The 26159-nt window shown below is 38.2% G+C and overlaps 5 protein-coding genes and 1 pseudogene across 6 annotated transcripts; 3 read left to right on the plus strand and 3 right to left on the minus strand.

Moving 5' to 3' along the window:
* Positions 1–2658: 2658 nt before the first annotated feature.
* LOC115425110 (histone H2A) lies at positions 2659–12691 on the minus strand. Of its 2 annotated transcripts, XM_030142476.1 has the most exons (2): positions 12246–12610; positions 2659–2697 (listed from the first exon to the last, which is right to left on the minus strand). In XM_030142476.1, exons 1-2 carry the CDS (start codon positions 12585–12587, stop codon positions 2659–2661), a joined length of 381 nt encoding a protein of 126 aa, XP_029998336.1. In that variant the 5' UTR covers positions 12588–12610. The 2 variants fall into 2 exon arrangements, with proteins under 2 accessions (XP_029998336.1, XP_029998327.1); XM_030142467.1 differs by lacking the exon at positions 2659–2697 and having other exon boundaries at positions 12134–12691.
* LOC115425168 (histone H2B 1/2-like) lies at positions 5903–6474 on the plus strand. Its single transcript, XM_030142544.1, has one exon. The coding sequence runs from the start codon at positions 6024–6026 to the stop codon at positions 6396–6398; it is 375 nt and encodes a 124-aa protein (XP_029998404.1). The 5' UTR covers positions 5903–6023; the 3' UTR covers positions 6399–6474.
* On the plus strand, positions 9410–10158 carry LOC115424988 (histone H1-like; annotated as a pseudogene).
* A 163-nt stretch (positions 12692–12854) lies between the features above and the next one.
* Positions 12855–13523, plus strand: LOC115425078 (histone H3). The gene has a single exon (XM_030142445.1). The coding sequence runs from the start codon at positions 12968–12970 to the stop codon at positions 13376–13378; it is 411 nt and encodes a 136-aa protein (XP_029998305.1). The 5' UTR covers positions 12855–12967; the 3' UTR covers positions 13379–13523.
* A 2016-nt stretch (positions 13524–15539) lies between these two features.
* Positions 15540–15963, minus strand: LOC115425151 (histone H2B-like). The gene has a single exon (XM_030142521.1). The coding sequence runs from the start codon at positions 15960–15962 to the stop codon at positions 15588–15590; it is 375 nt and encodes a 124-aa protein (XP_029998381.1). The 5' UTR covers position 15963; the 3' UTR covers positions 15540–15587.
* Positions 15964–21372: 5409 nt separating this feature from the next.
* LOC115417939 (B-cell receptor CD22-like) lies at positions 21373–25107 on the minus strand. The gene is made up of 7 exons (XM_030132168.1): positions 24849–25107; positions 24486–24719; positions 23934–24203; positions 23502–23583; positions 22205–22265; positions 21710–21897; positions 21373–21631 (listed from the first exon to the last, which is right to left on the minus strand). The coding sequence occupies exons 1-7, from the start codon at positions 25105–25107 to the stop codon at positions 21541–21543; spliced, it is 1185 nt and encodes a 394-aa protein (XP_029988028.1). The 3' UTR covers positions 21373–21540.
* Positions 25108–26159: the final 1052 nt, after the last annotated feature.

The raw sequence follows: 26159 nt of genomic DNA on the forward strand, positions 1-26159 counted from the left end.
GTGTACCCAGTAAAAATGGCTTAAATTGGACAGAGTTAAAATAGTCCGTCAGACATTTATCTTTGTCAAACTAGGAGCGCATTTATTTAGACATGCGTGATGAACACATACCTCACTGTATAACAGCGCCTCTCAGTGGCTGCATCAAGCATAACATATTACACTTTCAAATTCAATTGAGAGCATATAATCATACATTTTATGTCAACAGCCTCACTTGCTCTCACATTGTTAAGTCTAGAACAAACATTTTAAGGTTTTACCTTACATTATGTACATAATACATGTCCACTCATTAAACATAAACTTTGCAAACTTGCAAACATTTGGTCTGTAGGACAGCAGTTCAAAAAGACTTTTCAAATTCAAAGTTAAATTTTTTTCAGCACCAAAAGGAAGCCAGACTACCATTCTACTGTTTTGATGTTGGACAAGACAAGTTAAAAAAAAACAAAACAAAACTGATTTTTCCATCATTAACTGTTAATGTTATGGAATTATACTTAATATCTATGTGTTTCCATCTGTCTGTTTACAGGGTTCTTTGCTAAAGCTATTGTCCCTTGATTGTCCTCAAAAATCATTGATGTTGCATGTTAGTGGCTGTCAATGCCTTGTAACAGCTGCACCAGGTACATACACTCTTGAACTGTCGCTGCTAAGGCCATGTACTCTGCTTCTCATGTTGACAGTGCAACTGTGGCTTGCTTTTTGGTTCTCCATGAGGTTAGAGGTCCATTCTCATTTAAACTCACACAATAACCAGTTGTACTTTGCCTGTCTGTTAAATCTGTGGCCCAATCTGCATCACTGTTGGCCTGTAGTCTCAGATTCTCATTTTTACACTTTCTGAAACACAACTCCTTTTCACTTGTACCTTTAAGGTATCTCAGAGCATGTTTTACAGTTGTCCATTGTTCTTCTGTCAGATTTGTTAAGTGCTGTGATAGTTTACCTACAACAAAACGTAAATCTGGTCTTGAACAGATTGTTCAGTCTTCATCTCAGGTTTAATCTTCTTCACAATAAAACAATATGACAATACGGCAGCCATAAAAAAAAGGTTATACAATAACATACAAGTATAGATAATACAAGTCATAAATAATAACTCAAATATGTAGAGAGAAAAAATTGAACCCGACAGGTTTATCAGAAGTCATGTCAGTGGGTCAGTCAGTCCAGTCGGACAAATGATGGTGTTTCCATGGCAACTGCCAGCATCCTGTTCATTAGTCAAATACAAGTGACATCACATAGTGAACATGGTTTTACTTTAGGGCCACAAGCCACCAGTTGAGAAGCTTTAATGTTGTAGAGACTCAGCTTCAGGCTCAGATCACCATTAAGAAAAAAGTTGGCATATTTAGAGAAAAAGTTAAAATATTTGAAGCTGAAGTTGGAATGTTTTGATAAAAAGCCATGTTGTGAGTACACCCATTGTATTACATACCCCCAACCCCCCCCCCCCCACACACACACACACACACACACACCCCACCCCCTGCACGCACACACACACACACACACACACACACACACACACACAAAGCCATAATATGCTGATAAGTCAGAGTAAAGCTACCTTATTTCTATGAAAATAAAATAGGAATTAAGAGGTGATTTAACATAATGAAGCTTTGAGTGCCTCAGCTCAGAGTGCTGTGTTCACATCATCTGGGAAATTTGACAATTATTGTAATATTATGCACTTTTCTTGATCTTACAATGTTATTTTACATGACTATACCTCTATTGTCATTATAATTTGTCTTTTTTCACTAAACATTTGAATTTTAAAACCTGTATTTATATTTGTGCATATTTTACAAAAAAACACCCAAAACCTGCTTTTAAAATGGTCTTGAAATGCAATAGAATTACATTATATTCGGTGTTGTAGGAATATCAAGTGCCTGTACTTCGCTAAAAGTACAAAAATCACAATGTGATGATCATCTAGAATGTACAAAAATTGATTTGCCAGACTAACATAATCTTAGATCAGTTCAACCAAAGTCTAGTTAAACTAGGCTGAGTCTGTGCTATGTATGTCCATATCTTTGTAAAGCCCTTTGACGTGCCTTGTGTATAAATGGTGCCATACAAATAAACTTGTCCCTGTTAGAGATACTTCAGGACCTCGGACAGCGAATGATTATTGTATTAATGTTTATAGAGAAAACGGTCACAAAGAGCTTGACACTCAAAGATCAGCTACATTTATCCCTGTTATTGTCCACTCAGTGGCACTTTTTTTTTTTTTTTTGAGAAATAAGGTCAATAAAAAGTCATATATCGTATTACAAACATTTCTGCTGTTTGAAATACAGAAACCCAGTTTGATATAAGAAATAAAACTACCATATATCCATGTACACAGAAAACCTATTAATTGTTCTGCATTTTGGTTTTACTTTCCTTACATTCCCACCTCACCTGATTGCTTGATGTGGTTCATCTAGGTCTTGTTATCCCATGTATATATACTCGATGTCTTCCTGTGTCCCTTGTGTTTCCCCAGTGTTCTTTTGTACTGACATTGCCTGTAATGGATTGGATGGTTTTGGTCTTGTACTTTTGCCTGCCTTATATTTCTTGACTGTGCTGGCACCTGTTTTTTTCTGATTCTTGGATTAAAGAGATGAATGTTGGACATTAACTGGTTTTCCTCTGACCTTCTCTATGTGTCAGGGTCTCTGCCTGTATATTCATACTTGAGCCTTTTTTTGTCTTTTGAGCTTGTTTTCAATGACTACTTTTACATCACCTAATATCTTGCTTTATTAATGATTTCAATGTACTTTATTTTTAAATACACTTTTATTGTCCTATTTTTTTCCCTGCTAGAGACACTTCAGAACCATGGACAGCGAATGAAACCTATCTATCTATCTATCTATCTATCTATCTATCTATCTATCTATCTATCTATCTATCTATCTATCTATCTATCTACACAAATAAAGAGCTCGACACTCAACAATCTGCTACATTTATCCTTGTTATTGTCCACTCAGTGGTGCTAATACACTAAAGAGAACACAAGGACATTCCATGGAAATCAATAGAAGACGAATAGCCCCTGCCTCCCTTTTCCTAGTTATATTCTAACGGTTGCAGGAAGAGAGGTAAAGGACTTGGTAAAGGAGGTGGCCAGGAGGACTCCCAGCCAGAGCCTTGGTTTCCTGAAGTTGTGTAACAACCAAAGTATGTCCAATGATAAACTGTGGAGAGGATGAAACCCAGGAACTCATCCTCATTGACTGTTACAGAGCCCAAGCTGTTTGGATCTTCTTAAAAAAACATTAGCTACTGTTGTGTCATGACTGACTCCTAGAACAAAAAATGCCATCAAATCAACAAAGACTCTTCCAGTTAACAATTAGCATTATTTCGGTCAAACTTTGGAAAACAAGATGTGTAATGATCATTAATTAGAATCTTATAGACAGTGACACAGTGTTCAAACATATTCTGACTGAATTACGTAGAAGAAGAACTTTGGACAGATTACAGCCATTCCCATGGACTATTATAGACTTCTAAGTTTTTTTTTCTCATATAAAAAAGAGGGAAAAAAGTGTATGTAGGTATGTATGTTTGTATATGTATATATGTGTGTATGTGCGTGTATGTATGTAGACATGTATACATAATAGTGTCAGCGCGTATGCATTTGTTATTGCAAACATATGTGTTTGTGTATATTAATATGTGTGTGAGTGTATATACAGATACTTTATTTTTATTTATATTTACTCTAATTCATGAAAAAAGGTAAGGCTGTATATCATTTGAATTGATTAATTGTAATGTGATTTGCATTTTTATTGTTTTTACTTTAGTTTATTAATTCAGTTATATTGTATTTTTTTTTTTTTTTTTTTTTTTTTTTCTTTTTTTTTTCCTCTGTGTATTGTTCATTTCCGGCAAGGTATTCACTTTTTTGGCTTCTAACCTCTCCTGAACAATGATATTACTTGTTTGAATGTTTGTTTGTTTGTTTTTTTTTCCTCTCTTGCTGTTTTATGATGTGCAAAATAAAATTAATTAAATTCTTAAATTATTAGATAGATAGATAGATAGATAGATAGATAGATAGATAGATAGATAGATAGATAGATAGATAGATAGATAGATAGATAGATAGATAGATAGATAGATAGATAGATAGATAGATAGATAGATAGATAGATAGATAGATAGATAGATAGATAAAATAAAATAAATATGCATATGGTTATTAAGTATAGATGGGTGTGTTTGTGTGTTGTGTAATACTTTCTAAAATCTCCTTCAACTATATAAAAGTCTACTTAAAAAAAAAAAAAAAAAAAAAAAAAAAGGGAAAGGGAAAGGGAAAGGAGCACCAAACGTCACCGTAAAGTCCTCCGGGACAACATCCAGGGCATCGCCAAGCCCGCTATCTGCCATCTGGCCCGACATGGTGGAGTAAAGTGTATCTCTGGTCTGATCTATGAGGAGACCCACGGAGGAGAAGACGGTAACCGCCATGGATGTGGTTTATGCTCTGAAGAGACAGGGCTGCACTCTGTACAGATTCAGACATTAAATATCCTATAATACTACCAACCAGTCAAAGGCCTTTTTAAGGGCCACCCACACACCAGGTAAAGAATGACTTTCTCATGTGTATGCATCCACTGTAAGCCCGGAATTTGTATTTACTAAAATGCTTAAATTACAATGTACTTAAATGATTTAAGTTTTATGACATTACTATAAAATGTGAAGTATATTCTACTAATTTGTAGACATAGTTGAAAGTACAAAAAAGTTGAAGTTGAATGGATTTAAATCACTAAGTTTTAGTCATGGCCACACCTTTTTATCTCTGCATTGCATTGTGGGTATTGGGTATGTCGTTGAAAATGTGTTCTTTTTCTGTGCAGGGGTTCAGTGTGGTGTTAGTGTTAATTTTAACTTAATATGTGTATGTTAGTGTTTATTGGCCTTTCTGTATTAGTTTTTATATTTTTGCAGAGCTACACCATGAGTCAGAGCCATAGGAAGAACAATAGGTTTCCTGTCCATCTTAAATGGTATTGTACAATGGAAATCTTAATACTAAGGCAAATTTAAAGAACTTCCTGTACTAGTAAATTACATTGAGCTAATGTCCTGCCTACCTTTCATCCACATTACAACATAGTAAGTTGAATGATTAAACAAAGCCATTTGTATTGCAAAAGTTTACAATTTAAATCAACTTGGTATTCAGTAAAATGAACTTATGATATTAGGTCTTATGATTATACAAAGCAATTGACATAAAACTGTGTGGAATAATTATTTTAGACAGTGGTCCTCCTCTTTTATGTGGAAACAAAAGGATGTAAAAATATGATACACACCTGAATGTTTTCTTGTTTCCGATAAGAGCTGATTTACTGTTTATTACAATGAGAAACAATCAAATATTGCAAATGTGTGAAATAAATGTTCCAGTTTGATAACAATATAATCCTGTGAAAAACAATAAACACATTGAATGGTTCAATCAAACCGACAGAAAACAATTTTTCATCTTGTGTTTATTTCACTTTTCAAAAGTGTCCCCTTGGGATTAATAAAGGATTCAGATTCAGGTGTGAATGGATGATGATTAAATAATGAACAAAGAAACTACACATGAATTTACTGAATGACCATAGTGTATTTTGTGTTGATCAGATGACCCACTTTGGCCTCAGTTCACACACTCTTTGGTTCATGCTCCTGCTCTGAGACCAGAGTCCACCTGACCTCAGTCCAAAGGAGAAACCTCAGTCCTTTGTCTCCATATGCGCCTTGTGGTCGTTTTCCCTCCTTTACGCACAGTCTGTGTTCAGATTCAACATGTTGCCATGGAAACACAACCCTCCCCACTGACACCCTCCCACCCGTTGAACCGTTGAGCCAATCACAGCTCAGGGCCTGTGCAGCTGGGTTTGCATGGAGTCTGTATAAGGACTGTGGCTCTGAACTCTGACTTCATTCGTTACTGTTGAAGGTAAACGATGCCTGAACCAGCAAAGTCTGCGCCCAAGAAGGGCTCCAAGAAAGCCGTGACCAAGGCTGCCGGCAAAGGAGGAAAGAAGAAGAGAAAGACCAGGAGGGAGAGCTACGCCATTTACGTGTACAAGGTCCTGAAGCAGGTCCACCCCGACACCGGCATCTCCTCTAAGGCTATGAGCATCATGAACTCGTTCGTCAACGACATCTTTGAACGCATCGCCTCTGAGGCCTCTCGTCTGGCTCATTACAACAAGAGATCCACCATCACCTCCAGGGAGATCCAGACCGGAGTGCGCCTCCTGCTGCCCGGTGAGCTGGCCAAACACGCCGTGTCTGAGGGCACCAAGGCCGTGACCAAGTACACCAGCTCCAAGTAAACCCTTGTGGTCCTAGACCTGAACTCAAAGGCTCTTTTAAGAGCCACCCACTAGATCTGAAAGATGAACTTCAGCTGGAGTTAGACCACAGGTGTCAATCATGCAGCCCAGGGGCCAAATCCGGGCGCCAAAGGGTCCAGTCCGGCCCTTGGGATGAATTTGTGAAATGCTAAAATTATACTGAAGATAGTAACAATCATCTTAGTTCAGGTTCCACGTTCAGATCAATTCAATCTCAAATGGTTCAGATCTGTAAAATACTACCCAATAATTTATAAATAATCCTAACTCCAAATTTTTCTCTTTGTAGGTGCATGTTATGACCCTGGGTCATAATTTGTCTATTTATATGTATGTGTTTTCTGTTTAGAGTGTGTGTGTGTGTGTGTGTTTTCCCCCCGTCCTGTAGGTGTGCTGTGCCCCTTTTGTTTCCGTTTGTTGCAGGTTTCTGATTGGTGGAGCATGATTGCCCGGCCCTTTAAAGATGGCCCTGGAGCTCCCATCCTTGCTCGCTCTTGCCTCCTGTCAGCTCCCAACCCTGTGTTCGTTGTGTGACCGTCAGTCTTCGATCCTGGAAAAATCTGATTGTTTGTAGTTGTAAACAGTTTTGTTAAATTGAACCTTTTTCTGGTAGGGGAGGTCGGCTCTTTTGTTTACACCTTTTCTCCTGTTTTTGTTAGGTAGTTAGGTAAGTTTTCTGTATTTTATTTCTTGCATTTATTTTGGTTAGGTAAGTTAGTAAATTGTAAAAGAAGATATTTTGTTTGTTGTTTTAGCCGCTCCCTCCCCTAACCCTTCCTTAGTTGAACAAGATACTGATAATATATATTGTGAATCTTAGTTTTTGACTGACGTGTGTGCTTGGGAGCTGGGAGGGGACAAAAGTTGAGCCTATTATGTTCGCCCTGGTGAACCCCTAGGCCGGGGCGTAACAGTGCAAACATTTTCATGTATTTACACTAAAACAAAGTATAATTTTGAAAAAAAGGTGAATAAGCTGAAATGTTTAAATATTCCACCTGTTGATAAATGTTTTGTGTATTTGTAGATCCACTGAGATCTGTAAATTATATATAACGTAAATTATAAACTGAAACATATTATTAAAATTACACATTTTTTTTCAGTTTGTTAATCTTATTCACAATGTTTGAGAGGATAGTTTGTAGATGTAAACCTTTTTATATTGTAAATTTACTTTTTTCGCTCTAAAACATAGAGAAAAGTTTGGAGTTGACATCATTTATATATATTATTCTGTTATTATTTTACTGGTTCGGCCCACTTCAGATCAAATTTAGGTGAATGTGGAACTGAACTAACATGAGTTTGACACCCCTGAGTTAGACTATATGCTCCACCACCTGCATTTCACAAACTTTCAAAAAGTTATGAAGTGAGCAAGATCTATTTACAGATAGAACTAAGAGGTGAAAACAGCAAATTTATTTTAATTTATGTTTTGTAATGAGCAGTAATACTGTGCATTTAAAAATGTATGCCACTAGAAATGTATAATTGAGTTAGTGAAGTAAAAATTAAAATAAACAATAGTACAGTACACATCTTCCCAAAACATAGTTGAGTACAGTATTCTGTTGCTATACAACATTGATCATAACTGTTTGTGTGTGTAGCACATGTTGTGTCTTGGTGTCACAGAAACTGCTCTGGGCTCAGGCGCTTCTTGGGACAGATCATGATGTTCTCACAACGAGGAGTCATAAACATAAGTCACATGCATAGAAATAGTCTAACCCACTACTGATATTGTATTTTTCCATCGTTTATTTACATTGAAACATTTTTGCATGCATGTTGTCATTCAGAAATGATAATATGCCATTTATTAATCAAGACTTAGACGAAATGAGATACAAATAATTTCCCAAACCCTTGTGCCTTAATCTTTAGGCTAACTGAACAATTTACAAAATAACAGGGATATACGGCCTTGGAATGAAATAGTTTTCTACTTTTCTCATGAGGGAATTATGGTTCCAGTAGCAGCACAACACCAAATATACACTTAAGAAATATTACCAGACAAAAAGAAAGAACATAGTAACAGTAACAGTAGCTATAATAATAATAGTAACAGTAGCTATAATAATAATAATAATAATGATAATAATAATAATAATAATAATAATAATAATAATAATAATAATAATAATAATAATAATAATTCGGTACTATTTTTATACACCAGTAAGAAAACTAAATTACCAACAACAGACATTGCAATAAACAAACAATACACAACATTGCACCACAGAACTGCAGTCTGAGCAGAGATAGAATAAATGTCTAATGCTCACTCTCATCTCCTTGCAATAAGGTACCTTATTGTAGAAAAAAAAAAAGATATAATTGTTATTCATTCATCAGACACAGATGACTTATGTCATTTTCACATTCATAGATCCGTGTCTATTCGTTAGAAAAATAAATTCCCTACAACAGACTGATGCCTGTGCATCTGCGCAGAGCTGATCAGACCTCTGTTAATATGAGCTGTAAGTCAATGTGTTTGGTGTTGACAAAACAGCCTCAGTTTTATCAAATATGTTCATCACACATACGGTTTTAGAGTTTGAGATTCTCAATAGGAATGTTGAGCAACTGGACCACAGGTTTGGTGGAGTTTGGATACATTTGAAGTTATTTTATAACGGGAGTAAGTGTGAAAATCCGTGGATGGGTGTTGTCCATGTGGGTGTATATGTGAGGTTTGGAGGTGGTTCAGACTAAATCCAGGGATCCTCAGAGGTCTACATGAGTCCAGCATGAAGAGACAAAGGTCCGCTATCGGCTCCGTTCACTGTCAGCCTCCAGTCCTTCACCTGCAGCTGTTTTATTGGCTTTTATCTGTGAAGAGAAAACACAAGAATCCCACCATCCTGACTGGACCAAGGACACACAGAGAGATTGAGTCTCCACGGTTCTCATGGTGTGTTTAAGGCCATCCCGTGCTCTGAGCTCCATTTCAGTCTAGTCAGACACTTGTGTGATCGGACATCTCCAAGTCCAACTATGGCAGAAGTAGCTCCAGCTCCCGCCGCGGCTCCGGCCAAAGCCGCCAAGAAGAAGGCGTCCAAGCCCAAGATGGCCGGACCCAGTGTCGGGGACCTGATCCTCAAAGCCGTGTCCGCTTCTAAGGAGCGGAGCGGCGTGTCTCTGGCCACCCTGAAGAAGGCTCTGGCCGCCGGAGGATACGATGTGGACAAGAACAAGGCCCGGGTCAAGACCGCGGTCAAGAAACTGGTCCTGAAGGGGGCTCTGGTCCAGACCAAGGGGACCGGGGCCTCCGGTCAAGATGAGCAAGAAGACCGAGACCAAGGCCAAGAAGCCCACAAAGAAAACCGCTCCTAAAGCCAAGAAGGCCGGCACCAAGAAACCCGCAGCCGCAAAAAAGCCCAAAAAAGGCAGCGGCGGCCAAGAAGGCCCCAGCCGCCAAGAAGGCTCCGAAGAAGGCCAAGAAGCCCGCAGCAGCGGCCAAGAAGGCGGCCAAGAGCCCCAAGAAGGCAGCCAAGAGCCCCAAGAAGGCGGCTAAGAGCCCCAAGAAGGCGGCCAAAAAGGCCCCCGCAGCCAAGAAAGCCCCCGCAAAGAAGGCAGCCAAGGCCAAAGCAGCGACCAAGAAGGCCCCGGCAAAGAAGGCAGCCCCGAAGAAGAAGAGTCCCAGCCTGAGACAGGACCCCCACTGAACAAAGGCTCTTTTAAGAGCCCCCACCACTACTGTAAGGAGACACTTCCTCTGGACACACAGGGAATGGCTTCACTAATACAGCTGATGGACAACAGCTGTACACTAGTTTACAAACAAATAAAACATTATTGACATCATTTCTATACCTGGGGTTTCATTAAACAACCCAACAGAAAAGAAATGCACCAGCACTAAAAAATACTGGTGTTAACAAACAGAAATACAATGATATATATATATATATATATATATATATATATATATATATATATATATATATATATATATATGTATATATTTTTTTTTTTTTTTTTTTTTTTTTTTCCCCTGTACATATCCACTCACTGTATTAATACTTCAGTTTGCACACTCCAATTTGCACTCTGTACATATTCCATTGTAATATCCACTGTAAATCTCAACCCATTGTTGTCTGTCTCTAGTGGACTGTTCGTCTATTTTGTGTTTAGGTCCACATGTTGTCTGGGTTCATGTCGAAAAGCAATGTAAAAACCAAAGCCAAATTCCATGTATGTGTTCACATACTTGGCCAATAAAGCTGATTCTGATTCTGAAATAAATCAGGTTGGATGACTGGGCTGTAAATTATTCACCTTCAATAGTATTAATAATCAAACCACAGATAAAACCAGTTATTCAACAAACACATAGTGTTAAATCTGTTTTTCTCAATCATTCAATTTGATAAGTATTCTGGATTTCAGTTTTTTTGAAGTAGACTGTTGATATTCTATTCATAATTGATTTAATATATTATATTTCATCAAAGTAAACTATAAATTAGACTGACACTATTGTTCACTATTCTGTAAAAATTCTAATGGCTCTGAGTCAAATCTTATTTTCAGTTTATTTGGATTAAAGCACTTATAGCAGAGGGTTTGTACATGTTTTCACACAATGAGCTTATGCAACAAAAGATGAAATAGTTATTTATTGAAGAAGGAATAGAAGTGAATCAAATAATCCAATCCAACTTTATTTGTAAAGCACTTTAAAACAACTGCAGTGGACCAGAGCTGTACAGAAGAATAATTAAAACCAAAATAGAAGAATAAAATACAGAATAGATTTAAAGACATAGAAACTGTACAAAAAAGAAAAAAAAGGGCTATACAGAAGAATAAATAAAACCCAAATCAAAGAATAAATACAAGAAAGATTAAAAAGCCATACAATTAAAAACAACAAAATAAATAAAAAAAGATAGATAAATAAGAACAATAAACCACTTAAATAAATAAATAAATTATATATATATATAAAAAAAAGATTACATATATCCTGAAGATGGGAATGCTGTTATTTCTAAGACAGTTTTAGATGGATAAGTAGAATGTAGCTCTTGCCCTAAAAGAATATATGATCTGTTACAATAAGACGTCTTACCTGTGACACATATTGTATTGGCTCTAAAATTATTAGCAGTAATATACTTCTACTTGTAAAGCTGCCAAAGGAGTTTACAATCATGTTTGTAAACTCAATAACGGAACTTCTGTTTGTTCTTTCTGTTTTGTGTAGATCTAGGTTTGGTCTGAAATCTGTCGTGTCAGACTGGAACAAGTTTTCACTTTTGTTTTAAAAAAAAAAAAAAAAAAGGAAAAGAAATCTAATCTTATGGCTCTGAATGAAGTCTCATTAGTCCAACAGACATGAAACAAGACTGTTGGTTCACGTTTTCACACACACACACATATATTTTAATTTTAATTTCCCCATTGTTAATTATTGTTTGTGTGTGAACCTCTAGTATGGCCATAGGTAGTTCTGTGTATTTACTCTGCTGGTTTGTGCTTAGATGTGTAAACTGCACATACACACACTCACACTCTAGGAGCGTATGTTTGTTTGTTCCTTTCACTGTGACTAGTTTCACACACAAATGTATAAAGTGACTCAAACTAGACGTATGATTAACTCTAATGCAATTAGAGATATTTGATATAAAACTACACACTACTGTTGTGTGTTCATATTTGTTAATAACAGGAGTTGTGTTCTTTCTCAGTGAGTGTGTGGCTCTTAAAAGAGCCGTTTTGGGTTTTGGATCATTAGGTCCGTGTGGACTTCTACTTGGCCTTGCCGGCCTTCTCGGTCTTCTTGGGCAGCAGAACCGCCTGGATGTTGGGCAGGACTCCTCCCTGGGCGATGGTCACTCCTCCCAGCAGTTTGTTGAGCTCCTCGTCGTTGCGGACAGCCAGCTGCAGGTGACGGGGGATGATACGAGTTTTCTTGTTGTCACGGGCGGCGTTTCCCGCCAACTCCAGGATCTCAGCGGTCAGATACTCCAGCACAGCCGCCAGATACACAGGGGCTCCGGCACCCACCCGCTGGGCATAGTTCCCTTTGCGGAGCAGTCTGTGGACACGGCCCACGGGGAACTGGAGCCCGGCACGAGAGGAGCGGCTCTTGGCCTTAGCTCTGGCCTTACCGCCGGTTTTGCCTCGTCCACTCATGATTAGTTTTCTTTTCAAGTCTAGACTCAAACAGAAGTGTCCGCAGATCCACCAGCTCTACATTATATACTACTGCTGCTGCGGCTGAGCGCGCGATGGTGTGTGTCCACCAATCAGAAAAGGGTATTCCTCAGCCCCGCACAGGGCTGTCCACTGTGACTTTGAGCGGGTAGTTTGAAAGAAACTTTATCCAATCAGCAGCTGATATGGAGGCGGGAGTTGTTTCTCTGGGCGGGGCTGATGGGCTGGACGAATGTCTGACCAATCAGGAGCCGAAGATCTGAACTGCGTCACCGTTTTCACCGCAGACCCACGGGTTAAAACCAGCCTCTGTCTGCTGCTCACTTCCATTTCTTCTGTAAACAGAGAAAAGTTCAACCATGGCCAGAACCAAGCAGACCGCCCGTAAATCCACCGGAGGTAAAGCCCCCAGGAAGCAGCTGGCCACCAAGGCTGCCCGCAAAAGCGCCCCGGCCACCGGCGGCGTCAAGAAGCCTCACCGTTACAGGCCCGGTACCGTGGCTCTGCGGGAGATCCGCCGTTACCAGAAATCCACCGAGCTGCTGATCCGCAAACTGCCCTTCCAGCGGCTGGTCCGAGAAATCGCTCAGGATTTCAAGACCGACCTGCGCTTCCAGAGCTCCGCCGTCATGGCTCTGCAGGAGGCCAGCGAGGCTTACCTGGTGGGGCTGTTCGAGGACACCAACCTGTGCGCCATCCACGCCAAGAGGGTCACCATCATGCCCAAAGACATCCAGCTGGCCAGACGCATCCGCGGAGAGAGAGCTTAGACTGAGCATCCACTGAACACAACGGCTCTTTTCAGAGCCAACACATGGACACAGAAGACCTGCTTCTGTTTGGTTCATTCACAGCTTTAGTGGAGAAGAGAACCACTACAGCACAGTGTGGAGGTTTTTATGGTTATATTGTCTAAATGGAGGCAATTTGTAGTATAAGTGATTAAACATGTAAGAGGAGACCTAGAAATTACTTTTTAAAATAACCTTTATTTAATTCACAGGTGTCAAACATACGGTCCGGGGGCCAAAACCAGCCCACCAAAGGTTCCAATCTGGCCCGTGGGATCAATTTACAAACTGCAGAAGATATGAACAGTCAAGGGTGTCAAACTCGAAAATAATAACATAATGACTCCAAATGTTCTTGGTTTAATGTGAAAAAAATGACATGTCTATAAATAATGAAAACACCAGTTTTTTCTCTGATTTATTGTTAAGAACATTGAATTCTGATATCCGTTAATAAAATGTCAATAACCTGAACAAATATGAACAACCTGAAATGTCTAAAGAAAAATAAGTGCAATTTTAACAATATTCTGCCGGTTTTGTGTCTTGGTAGATCTGATCTGTAATGCACATGTAGAAATCATAAGTTGAGGCATAATATGGATCAAATTTTTCTTATTTATTTTTCTTCAGAAATGTCAGTTTTTTCAGGTTATTCACATCTTTTTGTTTTGGATAGTTTGTAAAATGTAAATGTTTTCCTAATTTAATGTTATTTTGGAGTTGTCATTATTTATAGGCTATTATATTATTTGACTGGTCCGGCCCGCTGGAGGTCAAACTGGGCTGAATGTGGCCCCTGAAAGAAAATGATTTAACGGATTTAATTGAAGGGGTTTTACAAAGCATTACAAAACACAAACATACCCATCTATACTTAACCATATACATATTTCCCCACCCGTATATATATATATATATATATATATATATATATATATATATACATTCACTCCTAAAAATAGACAATTACCCATGTTCCCGATGATGAATAAAGACTAAAATGTCTGTATATACACATAAGAGGCTACATAAAATACAATATAATACATATCACAACAAGCTTACAAAGGTAAGACCCTCCTAGAATTATTGAAATACATCAGCAGAATCAAATACATGCATACATCCATTCCTCTGGTCCTCCCTTTTGTACTTGTTCATCAGTTGCTAATTGCTCAGTGATCTTAATGGACACATGGATGAATGAGAGCTTCAGGTGATTTCTTGCATTGTGACGTGGAGTTCAGTAAAATGTACTGAGGAAATGGTACCTGATTTGTATCTAACCCTGTTCAGTTTCTGTGGAGTGTAAAGCAGGAATACCCATAGTTTTACCTGTTGTTTTTACCAAATGATAGATTTTTACTGTAAGATTCTCAAACCGGCTGTGGCTGACTCAGGAAATTATGCCATTCCTAATTATGTTTTGGATTTGAAAATTATCTCATGCACACACATACTAGAACTGCCTATCGTGTTCTATTTATGAAAAAAGATTTAATGAATTTGTTATTGATGATAGTGCTGGGAGAATATGGCATACTGAGATACTTTTTTTTCCAACAGATTTTGAATTGAGTCAGTTGTGATGAGGCAGAGCTGCTGAAACCGCTGATCAGACCACAAACCAGTTAGGTGATTAATTCAGGTAATGAAGCATTTACTGCTTTGAATGTCATAGATCACGTGTTTTTTGTGCACCAAAGGAAGCTTTGAGGCAGTGATTCTATGCGTTTTCAGGGTTTGAAGCATGTGTTGAAGCTTCAGTGTCACACTTCCATCAGTTACTCTTGTGATATTTTCCCCCTAGCCTGTACGATATGATGCTGTACAGAAGTATATGTAAGTAAGTTTATAGACAGTAATAAACATTTTGACTGAACTATGTAGAACATTGGACAAATCGCAGACACTCCCATGGAATATTATAGACCTAAGTCTGGATGTCTTTAAAAAAAAAAAAAAAAGGGGGTGAGGTGTAGGATCTAAGTCTGTACATCTATGTGTATAGACATGTATGCATATTCCAAGTGTGTGCATTTTCATGTTGCATATGTTGGTACAAGTTTCATGAAACAAAACTTAAAAAAAAAAAAAACACTGCCAGTCTAGTGAAGTTAATCTCTCAGATCTGGTGGGTGGCTCTTAAAAGAGCCTTTGGGTTCAGGTCTGGGACCACAGAGGTTTACTTGGAGCTGGTGTACTTGGTCACGGCCTTGGTGCCCTCAGACACGGCGTGTTTGGCCAGCTCACCGGGCAGCAGGAGGCGCACTCCGGTCTGGATCTCCCTGGAGGTGATGGTGGACCTCTTGTTGTAATGAGCCAGACGAGAGGCCTCAGAGGCGATGCGTTCAAAGATGTCGTTGACGAACGAGTTCATGATGCTCATAGCCTTGGAGGAGATGCCGGTGTCGGGATGGACCTGCTTCAGGACCTTGTACACGTAGATGGCGTAGCTCTCCTTCCTTCCCTTTCTCCTCTTCTTTCCTCCTTTGCCGGCGGTTTTCGCCACGGCTTTCTTGGAGCCCTTCTTGGGCGCGGACTTTGCAGGTTCAGGCATCGTGTTCTTTTAAAAGCAACGAATGATTCCAAAGCGCAGAGCCACTGTATTTATAGAGACTCCATGCAAACCCAGCTGCGCAGGCCCCGAGCTGTGATTGGCTCAACGGTTGAATAGGGTGGAGTTAGTTAGTTTCAGTGGGGAGGGGTTGTATTTCCGGGGTAACATGTTGAATCTGAACACAGGCTGTGCGTAAAGGAGGGAAAATGACCACAAGGCGCATATGGAGACAAAGGACTGAGGTTTTACTTCAGACTGAAGTGGACTCAGGTCTCAGTTCACAGAGTTATTTGTTATAGACTTCAGAACACCCAACCATGCATAAACTGTCAGTGATCAGAACATTATATGAATGGACCATAGTCTTGGACCCACAGGACACAGAAGAGGAGGAAAAACACATAAGAACTGGGCTATCAAATTGTCACAATCCACAATGGGCCACAGAGAAACTGAGAAAACAGGTTAATCTCAAAGAAACGCAGCTGGAAGTAAAAAAGACGAAGAAGAACACACAGAAAACCAAAAACATCAGCATGGTCGTACTCTCATACATCAAGGACACCACAGAACGCATACAAAGACTAGAGCAATGAGGAAATATCACACACACCCCCCAGTTAAACCACATATCACTCTGAGACAACTACTGGTCCATCCAAAAGACACAATGCCCTCAGAAAACCAACACAACATCATCTACGAAACACTCTGCCTGTTGTGTAACAAGACCTACATTGGAGAAACAGGAAGCGCATTTGGCACAAGAACAAATGAACACAAGAAAGAATGTGAGGAAGAGACGTCGGCAGAACACACACAAAACCAAAGAAAAGGCAGAACGGAAAACCACATTATGGACCGGGAAGAAGCCCAAGTCATCTGATCAGAAAGCAACAAATCAAATCAAAATCTATTTTATATCGTGCCAAATCATAACAAAAGTTATATCATGACACTTTACATATAGAACCTGTTGAAACCAAACTCTGAAGCCAATTTAAAGAACCAGAACAAGTACCACCGTTGGATTAGGGAGGCCAGAGGGATCAGAAAACGGGCCTCAAGGACCACGAACAGGGATGAGGGATGTTTACACCTTATCCCACACCTGGGATGCTGTCGTCCATAGGATGTCAGAGAGCAGAGGACATAATTTTCCCCTGTTGAAAAACAAAAACTGATCTAATATTTTTTACATCACACTATATATCTGATGTTGAAAAGTTTTGTTCTGAAGTACATTTGAGTGATTTATTGATTAGAATACTTTTAGATGGCTTAGGATAATGGTTCTAACCAAACCAGCACATGTTCGAACTCATTAAGTTATGGAAAGCTGCAGATCTCATGTACGGAAAAAAAACTGTTGTCAATTACAAACCAGAATGATTGACAGATGTTTGCTGTTCACACAGTTTTAATATATAACTTTCACAATAAAAATCATTCCATTAATGTCAGTAAAGATCTACAGTACCTGTAACAGAGAGAAGGGAGAAGATAAATCCTCTTGCTGATGTTAAACTCATCATCACTCATTATCATTCACATATTTATAATCCACCAAACCACCGCATTTAAAATCACTTTTACATTTGTAGATCCCTTTTGAAGTCCCCTTCACCCAGTCAGTGTTTAAATGATTATACTTTTCCTTTATGCCACCATATATGATCTTATAATATGGACCTTTCCTTGCCCTGCCCTTTTTTTTTCTCCCAGGTGGACAGGTCATCAATCCATATTGCTTTTCTTGACATACCCATGGAAACATTCTTAATAAAGGCTATTGTTAGTTTGAGACTGAGGTCTAGTGCACTGAGTCCACTAAGTTCTTTACTTTTAAACAATAATATTGTCTTAGTGACCTCTCTGGTGGTTCCCCAAACCAGATTTACATACTGTTTATTAAGTCGGATTATCGTTTTCTCAGTTGTAGGAAAGATGTTAGCCAAGAAGAGGAGTTTGGAAAGGACATGAGTTTTCATAATGTTAATTCTGCTTTTATAATGTGTATTCTTGTTCTGCCACAGGGGCGATTCTAGGATCAGACCTTTGGGGGGGGGCACAGCCCCCAGGAAGCAGCTGACATCTGTTCCTGACAAAGATTTATTCAGCTATTGAATTTAATCCAGTTTTTAAATTTCTTAGAAAAGCCAAAGATTTTCCATAAAAGCATATATAACAAGAATGTGTGATAATCCAACCATGATCTATGTACAAGTTCCACTGACATACAATCCCACCACTATATTAGCCATTTGATCAGATGAGAATCTAATATCATCTTCAACCTATGATGTATAATATTAATGTTTAAGGATGAACAATGATCAACTTTTCTCCAAAATGAGTGAATGTAAACTGAGGGGAAGGCTCAGCTGACCACAGCTGTCTATTATATTGTGTCTCAGCTTTTTTGGCCTGTTAAGGAATAACAGACTGTATTGAACTTTAGGCTATTTTTGGGCTATTTCTAAAAGCCTGTGCCCTCTAAATGGGATTTAGTACTGTGTAAATATGATATGGAATTATGTGCTGTCCATGACATGGAGGAATGTTGCTCATGTCTCAATACAAACCCCTTTTCCACCAAAAAGAACCCGGTGCTAGTTCGGTGCCGGTGCTAGAGCCAGTGCTTAACTGGTTCCAACCTGGTGCCTCTGAAGAACCGGTTTGCTTTTTCATAGGTCAAGAGCCAAGCGGAGCCAAATCAGAGCCGCGTCATTACGTCGTCGTAAAACGTGATCACGTGATTGGATCTAGTGCGGGACTCGGGAGACGCTCGACCAGCAGTAAGCGCTGCACTTGTGTATACAGCCTGTTGCAATCCACAGGCGAAAAACACAAATATTCACTCTATGGCATTTGTCATAAACATAAATATGTGGATTTCTATATTGCATACGTAGAAACATAATACAACGATAGCCTGTAAACAGATAATTAGTGAGGTCAGCAGAACAGTATTGTTACCCAAGTTTAAGTGAGGCATAGGAAAACACGGACAAAGTGAACTTTATGCATTTCAAATGGGTTTATTCACACTGAAGTAAAAAAAAATAGGCTCAAATAAAAAAATAATAAAAAAAAAAAGCTTTAAAAACTTTACAAAAGGGAAGAAAAATCCAGGTGCTGTTGCTGTGAATCTGCCTCCTCGTCCATGGACAATAACTGTAAAGAACAAAACAAAGAAACAGTGCATTAATTTGACATGTTCTCCATAATGTGGACAATAACCCTGTCTACTGGAACACGGTTCTGTTAACTACTGGGTTCAGTTCTGCCTTTTATCAACCCACCAAGGAAACGGCGTTTCGGAGACAAGACGTAAATGTTATTGTTAGCTTGTTGTTAACATACCAGTAGCTAGTGTTTTAACATCCATAACTTTTGTAGATCACTTTAATCTCTAAAGTTGACTTTTTGTGAGCCATTAACCATGTGCCTGAGAAATAAACCTTACCAGTATCGTTTGAAGCTGTTTGAACAACAGACTCGTCCACAATCCAAAGCCTCCAGTCCGTGTCTGCTGTGTCCCAGTTCAGTGCACTGGTAGTCGGATTCACCGGCCATTCTGACCCTGAAAAACTGCAACAGAACAAATTAAGAAACAAATGGAAGTCAAGGGATAAATCAATTAAAAGATCATCATTGTGGTTGTAGATAAAGGTAAACTGGATGAACCTCAAAAACAGACACTTTAATCTATAATCACTGAAAAACAATGCAGTTGTTCAAAGATATCAGACAAAAACCTTTAATAAATCATCTGTTAGATTACATTAATGTAGTGTTCAGCTCATAAATGCCTAAAGTTTTATTATGTTTAACCCTTTATCCTCATATCTGTTTAATCCATCAGATGATCAGTAACACCATAGTTATTATTGTTTGAGTCTGATCTGTTCTTGGTTTGTTTCCTCTGTTCACTCTGTGGTCAGATGGATGCAAAGAAAAAAACAGAAATGCAGAACATAGAGGTGTTAGAAACTTTTCACAGCAGCTATGATGAAAAAAAGAGGAGTTTATTTAGTGTGTGGCCATCAGACCAATAATAACCTGAATTTAGTCAAACTATTGCACAGTAAAACACTAGAATATGGTAAGAAATAAAACAGGAAATCTTGTATTTATACAGATGTGAGAAACACAAAAACTGATTTAACATTTTTTACATCACACTATACATCAGTTTTGTTATGAAGTACATTTGAGTGATTTATTGATTAAAATACTTTTAGATGGCTTCGGATAATGGTTCTAACCAAACCAGCACATGTTAGAACTCATTAAGTTTTGGAAAGCTGCAGATCTCATCTACGGAAAAAAAAACTGTAGTCAATTACAAACCAGAATGATTGACAGAGGTTTGCTGTTCACACAGTTTTAATATGTAACTTTCACAATAAAAATCATTCTGTTCATGTAAATAAAGATCTACAGTACCTGTAACAGAGAGAAGGAAGACGATAAATCCACTTGCTGATGTTAAACTCATTGTTGTTGCTGTTCTCATCTCACTGTCTGACTCTGACTTCAGATGAATTAAAAGATGTTAACAGATACATTTTAAAAAAGCGTCAGATAATCAGTAAATAATTGAACTTACTGGAATGGGTGTTTTCTTGTCCAGATGCCTCTCCTCTGTGGTCACTGAACTGAACATGAGGTTGTTAAACAGCTTTATTTCCTTCCTACTTTAACATTAATATTCATGCTAAGATAAATGTCATGGTTAAAAAAAGCTAAAACTATTTAGAGCAAAGCTTGAAACATTTTAATATACCAACTGAATCTGATGAACTCTAATAGTTTCACCTTCCAGTAACAACCCTCAGTCACACACATAGAAACAGCTCTGACAGGAAAGAAAACCTGTTACATCCTGTGTAGCTCAAGGCTCAGTCTGTTATTTCCTGTGATGTGGTATTTGACAATTTATACAGGGTGTGAAGATGAAAAACACAGCCAGAAAATCATAACGCTTAAAAACAGATAAAATTGAACTATGATTAAATACAACCCCAGTTACAAAAAAGTTGGGTTATGGAGCAAAAATGTGAAGAAAAAAAAAAGCAAAAACAGAATACATATATACAAAGAATAGATTTTTTTTACACAGAACGGATACACAGAATGGATTTTATAAAAAAAAAAAAAAAAAAACATAAAGGATGTGAAAGGGATTATTTTGTGTTTTGGGGGCAAAAGTGACCACATTTGGACAAAATGGGTGGGGCTATGGGATTGCAAGTATGAGCTACAACTACAATGTAGCTGTCTGTCAAGAAAAGATTTGATTAAATTAACAGAAGCTTCAGAGGTCCAACTTTCCAAACTGTCAATCACGCCTTTCAATCAATGCCTTCTGTTTGACTTGTGATCTTATTAATGGAGGAAAAGGTTAAAGATGGAACACATTACTTATTAGAAATTCCAAAAACAATAACTGAGAAAAAACCACTCCTAGAAAAAAATGACTGAAAAAGTTTAGAGAGAAGTTCAGTGTGAGTCCATGGGAGACAAGGCTCTTAGGAGCAGCCTCTAGTGGCCATGAGTGGTATTACACATTTCACTTTGGAGCCGAGGTCCTTGGTCCTTTGGGTTTCTTGACTGTGCTGTACAATACAGCTGAATCCTCTGCAGTTTCCTTAACTCTGTCTCTGACATAGAAATAGAAGATTAATCAGGTGATTGTAAATTGATTTGATGTTTAAATACAAGAGAATGTCAGATCTCACCTCCGCTTTTTGCTGTTGTTATGAAATGGGAGAGCAGAGTACTCAGTAAATGTTGGTTCCTTCTTGTGTCTTGGGCACCGAGCTGGTCCAGTGTTGGAGTAAACTGGATCCTCCTTGTTCTGAGAGAAGTTGACGGAGGCGTAATGAAGGTTGTCCTGCTCCTCTGGGTGTCTGTGATTAGGTGGACACTGCACAGACAAAAATACTGTGAAGGAAACATTTCACCTGCGTACGACTTTATTTTAAATGGTGCATTCAGAGAGAGGACGGCAATCTGCTGAAAAGACCAATATGACAGAAAACAACGTTGAAGATATTCTATCAACATGTCAGCAAATGACAGAAAGGGGATATAAAACAGGTGAAAAAAGCAGGACAACTTCTGGTGAATGTAATCACATCATGAGTTGGTTTGAGTGAAGAACATGATGAGCTGCAGTCAGATGACATTTTCCAGAACAGCTTAGTTTTGTACTAAAACACATCTGTTCTCACCTGTTGGCTGTTGTCCGCTCTGTCTTCAGGTTCAGATGATGTTTTCAAAGCCCTCCATCTTCTAGAGAAACACACAATGAAGAAACAAATGCAGCTCAGACACATACAAATCCATTGGTTACCACATAGATCATGCACTGCTTCCCTTTTTCTTCGACATGAATCTAAAAGGAATCAGTTTGTCGTCTAAACATGTATCGGCTAATGTCACAAGAACCAGACTTTACACTCCACTGCTGCCCCTTCATTCACTTCATGTTAAACATCACTTCATTCTTTCATTCTCTGCTGACTGAGGTGCACAAGCTGTTCATGACAGTTTCTTTTTTTTTTTTTTTATTAAACCTGTCCTTCCTAAATCTGATGTGTGTGGAATAATACACTACAACCAGTGAAGGAATGAATAGGAACACCAAAATGAGTTTTACCAAAAGAAAATGCTGTCTGATAAAACGGTGAACACAATCTAAACCGACACTGAACTTTTCTAGATGAGCCTTATCATTTCTCTGCTGTGATGTGTGTGTTCTGTGATCTTTGTCATCAGTGGATATTTAGTGAATTCCACAAACTACAGTTGTGCTTTTCAATAACCTTTTGTCAGGGCTGGTTGTGTGTTCTTTTATATTTGAAGTGTTTTAGTAGCTATGAATACTGAACCTTCCAGACACAGATATGTTTATATTACAATCACTTCAGACACATTCACTGTTCTCAGGTCACTATTGTGAGAATATTATCATTATTACTGAACCTCTGGTGAATAAGACCAGTCAGTTTAAAACAGGAGAATATTCAATTACGTTTTACATTAGATATCAATATATTATGTGTTTTTAATAAATTGACATTACTTTGTGGAAACTTCTTCATTTTGACATTACTATTATTATTATTATTATTATTATTATTATTATTATTATTATTATTATTATTATTATTAGTTGTTGTTTTCTGTTGTAAAATTATTAACAAACATGCTACATTACTTTGACTATCATCATAGTTGAACTAGCAATAAAAGGGGAAAACATCCAAGGAGTTGAATAACTTCCATGCACTGCATAAGGTCTTGGTCTTACCATGTATAAACTGAAAGTCACTAAAACCCTGAACAGAACTACTTTTCCTCCCAGCTTGGACTGAAAGCAGTTCCCCAAAAGCACCACAGTTTCAAAGCTTCGATACTCTTTGGGGTTTTATTTAAAAAACTGAAGAAGTGGCTGATGGTCCAAACTATATTAAGTTATTCCATGACGCATGATTTCAAGGAATTCTCTGGTGAAATTTAATTTACCTGACGAATATGAAGACAGAGATGAGGATTATGAGAAGGAGAATGGCAACAGTCACTCCAGCTGCTACTGATTTCCATTTGTCTGAAAAAAGAAGAAGAAAACACTGAAAGATAAAAACAACAAAGAGAGAAACACAGCACATGTTCACAGTATTAAACAGACTTGATGAGGTGTTAAAACTTGTAAATACAAATACAAAGAAAAACTTTAAACTGCTGTAAGTCTAAAAAAACGTCCTGGCTTTCTCTACAAAATGATTTATAAATGTGAGTTAAAAAGTTCAAAAATATTTACAAAGTGTGACTCTCACTGTGTTTTTAGTTTTTTTTTTTTTTTCTGAGTATGCGTGCAGTTAAATACAAACACTCACATGATACAACAATCAGATGTGAGGAGGAGTTCTGGATGGATAGATGGATGGTTTTACTCACATTTCACATCAATATAGACGTATTCTGACATCTTCAACCCCAGACTGTTCTCAGCTACACATGAATATGATCCATAGTCAGAGGAGGTGATGAAGCTGAGGACAAACTGCTGTCCTTCACCTCTTGACTGAAGTTGATTCTTTCCTCTCTTGTACCAGGTGTATTTAGTAACAGGTGGGTTTGCATCACTGGTACAGGTCAGAGTCACTGAACTGCCCTCAATGATTTCACCAGAGGGACTGAAAGACACTGAAGGAACCGTTGGAGCAACTAGAAAAGAAAACATTAACAAAACATTTTAAGATAAAAATCATAGTAATGTTTGATTTTTGACTCCACCCCTCATAACCCACCAAAGTATAAAGCTGACAGATGGAGACAAGATGGACAGAAGTGGTGGAGACACTGGTCACTTATAGAAGCTATAGTTTGAACATCTCTCCAGTACACACAGAAATCATTTGGAAATCCATGCAGTCATGTTACACTGCATGAGATAAAAACCTCCACTAGATGGAGACATGTTAGAGGAAGACTGTGGAGTAAACTCACACACTGGAGGAGAGGAGAACATCTCATAACCTTTAAGAGCACAGGAAACGGTATCTTCAGAGGAAAAAGAGGTGGAATAGGAAGATGATGTTTCACTCTGAATCTCCTGTCTGTTCTTGAACCAGGTGTATTTGTAATAGTCAGGTAGACGACAGCTGCTGTGACACCTCAGCTCTACTTGGACACAACTAGAATTCCTGCAGGATGATGAACTGTTCACATGGACCTGGAGATCTGGACATGTTATGAAAAATAAAGAAATGTTATGTTAAATGAACAATTTAACAAACACACAAGAAACTACACACATATACAGATTTGAACTATTAGATGAATGTATTTGTATATTTCTGAAGCATTTACCTGTGACAGTCAGAGTGACTCCAGGTGAACCAGTATAATGTCCACCAGGTTGGTTTGTTATAAACCTGAACTGGTACTGAGCTGAGTCGCTCTGTCTCAGGTCTGAGATTCTCACCCCACAATCCTTCACATTGTCAGGATAATGGACACGACCTTTGTACTCAGACTCTGTTGTCAGATCTACAGGGTTAATGTCGCTATTAATAAACCAGAATGTTTTCTCAACTGTCCCCTTTGGGTATGTGTAGAAGCAGTTCATTTCGACTGTTGATCCTTTTAAGGCACAGACCTGAGGAGAAGTGTAAGTCACTCCCCATTCATTCAGACCCTGAACAACTGTAACAGAACAAATAAAGAAACAAATATAAGTCAATGGATAAATCAATTCAAAGATCATCATTGTGGTTGTAGAAAAAGGTCAACTGGATGAACCTCAAAAACAGAGACACTTTAATCTATAATCACCGAAAAACAATGCAGTTGATAAAATATACCAGCTATAAACCTTTAATAAATCATCTGACATATTACATTAATGTAGTGTTCAGCTCATAAACACCTGAAGTCTTATTATATTTAACTCTTTATCCTCATATCTGTTTAATCCATCAGATGATCAGTAACACCATAGTTATTATTGTTTGAGTCTGATCTGTTCTTGGTTTGTTTCCTCTGTTCACTCTGTGGTCAGATGGACGGAAAGAAAAACAGACATGCAGACCACAGAGGCGTTAGAAACTTTTCACAGCAGCTATGATGAAAAAAAAAAAAAGAAGTTTATTTAGTGTGTGACCATCAGACCAATAATAAATGTTAACGTGTTCTTTTATTAGAAGCTCTAAGGACCAGTCTGGATTCAGATCGGTCTAAAAGTTAGCAAAATTTATTCAGATCACAAATAAGGTGGACACTCAGCGCTGACGACTCAGACAAAATGAGCCCTGAACATTACATGAAATGTACGTTTATTGACCCTATGAGCGGGCTCACCCGTACAAATGGGTTGGTCTTTAACTTAGCGTTATCCAAAAAGATCAAACAGATGTGGGGCCTTAACTCTACGTAAACTTATGCCAACAATAAGTTTACCCTTATCAGCTATATCTGACAACACTATGTGTGTGAATGTGTGAGTTCAGACGTGCATCTAGAAGAAGAACAGAACCTACTTAACTCGTGTGCAGACAGATGTTTCCTATCTTAACAAGCTTAACCTACTGATAAAATACTTAAATACAACACAGTACTACATAACTCCTGGTCACAAAGAACTCACTATTAACATTATTGAAGGAAAACAGATTAAACAAA

The sequence above is a fragment of the Sphaeramia orbicularis genome, chromosome 1 (genome assembly GCF_902148855.1).
Source record: "Sphaeramia orbicularis chromosome 1, fSphaOr1.1, whole genome shotgun sequence".
NCBI classification, from domain to species: domain Eukaryota; kingdom Metazoa; phylum Chordata; class Actinopteri; order Kurtiformes; family Apogonidae; genus Sphaeramia; species Sphaeramia orbicularis.

What these genes read in the sequence shown, in the direction of transcription:
- LOC115425078 (XM_030142445.1), top strand. Translation starts at nt 12,968, where the DNA reads ATGGCCAGAACCAAGCAGACCGCCCGTAAATCCACCGGAGGTAAAGCC.
- LOC115425110 (XM_030142467.1), bottom strand. Translation starts at nt 12,587, where the DNA reads ATGAGTGGACGAGGCAAAACCGGCGGTAAGGCCAGAGCTAAGGCCAAG.
- LOC115425168 (XM_030142544.1), top strand. Translation starts at nt 6,024, where the DNA reads ATGCCTGAACCAGCAAAGTCTGCGCCCAAGAAGGGCTCCAAGAAAGCC.
- LOC115425151 (XM_030142521.1), bottom strand. Translation starts at nt 15,962, where the DNA reads ATGCCTGAACCTGCAAAGTCCGCGCCCAAGAAGGGCTCCAAGAAAGCC.
- LOC115417939 (XM_030132168.1), bottom strand. Translation starts at nt 25,107, where the DNA reads ATGAACTGCTTCTACACATACCCAAAGGGGACAGTTGAGAAAACATTC. An exon ending in AGTCACTCTGACTGTCACAG is followed by an intron (nt 24,720 to 24,848) that starts GTAAATGCTTCA and finishes TAACATGTCCAG; the next exon opens with ATCTCCAGGTCCATGTGAAC. An exon ending in GAGCGGACAACAGCCAACAG is followed by an intron (nt 21,898 to 22,204) that starts GTGAGAACAGAT and finishes TTGTCTGTGCAG; the next exon opens with TGTCCACCTAATCACAGACA.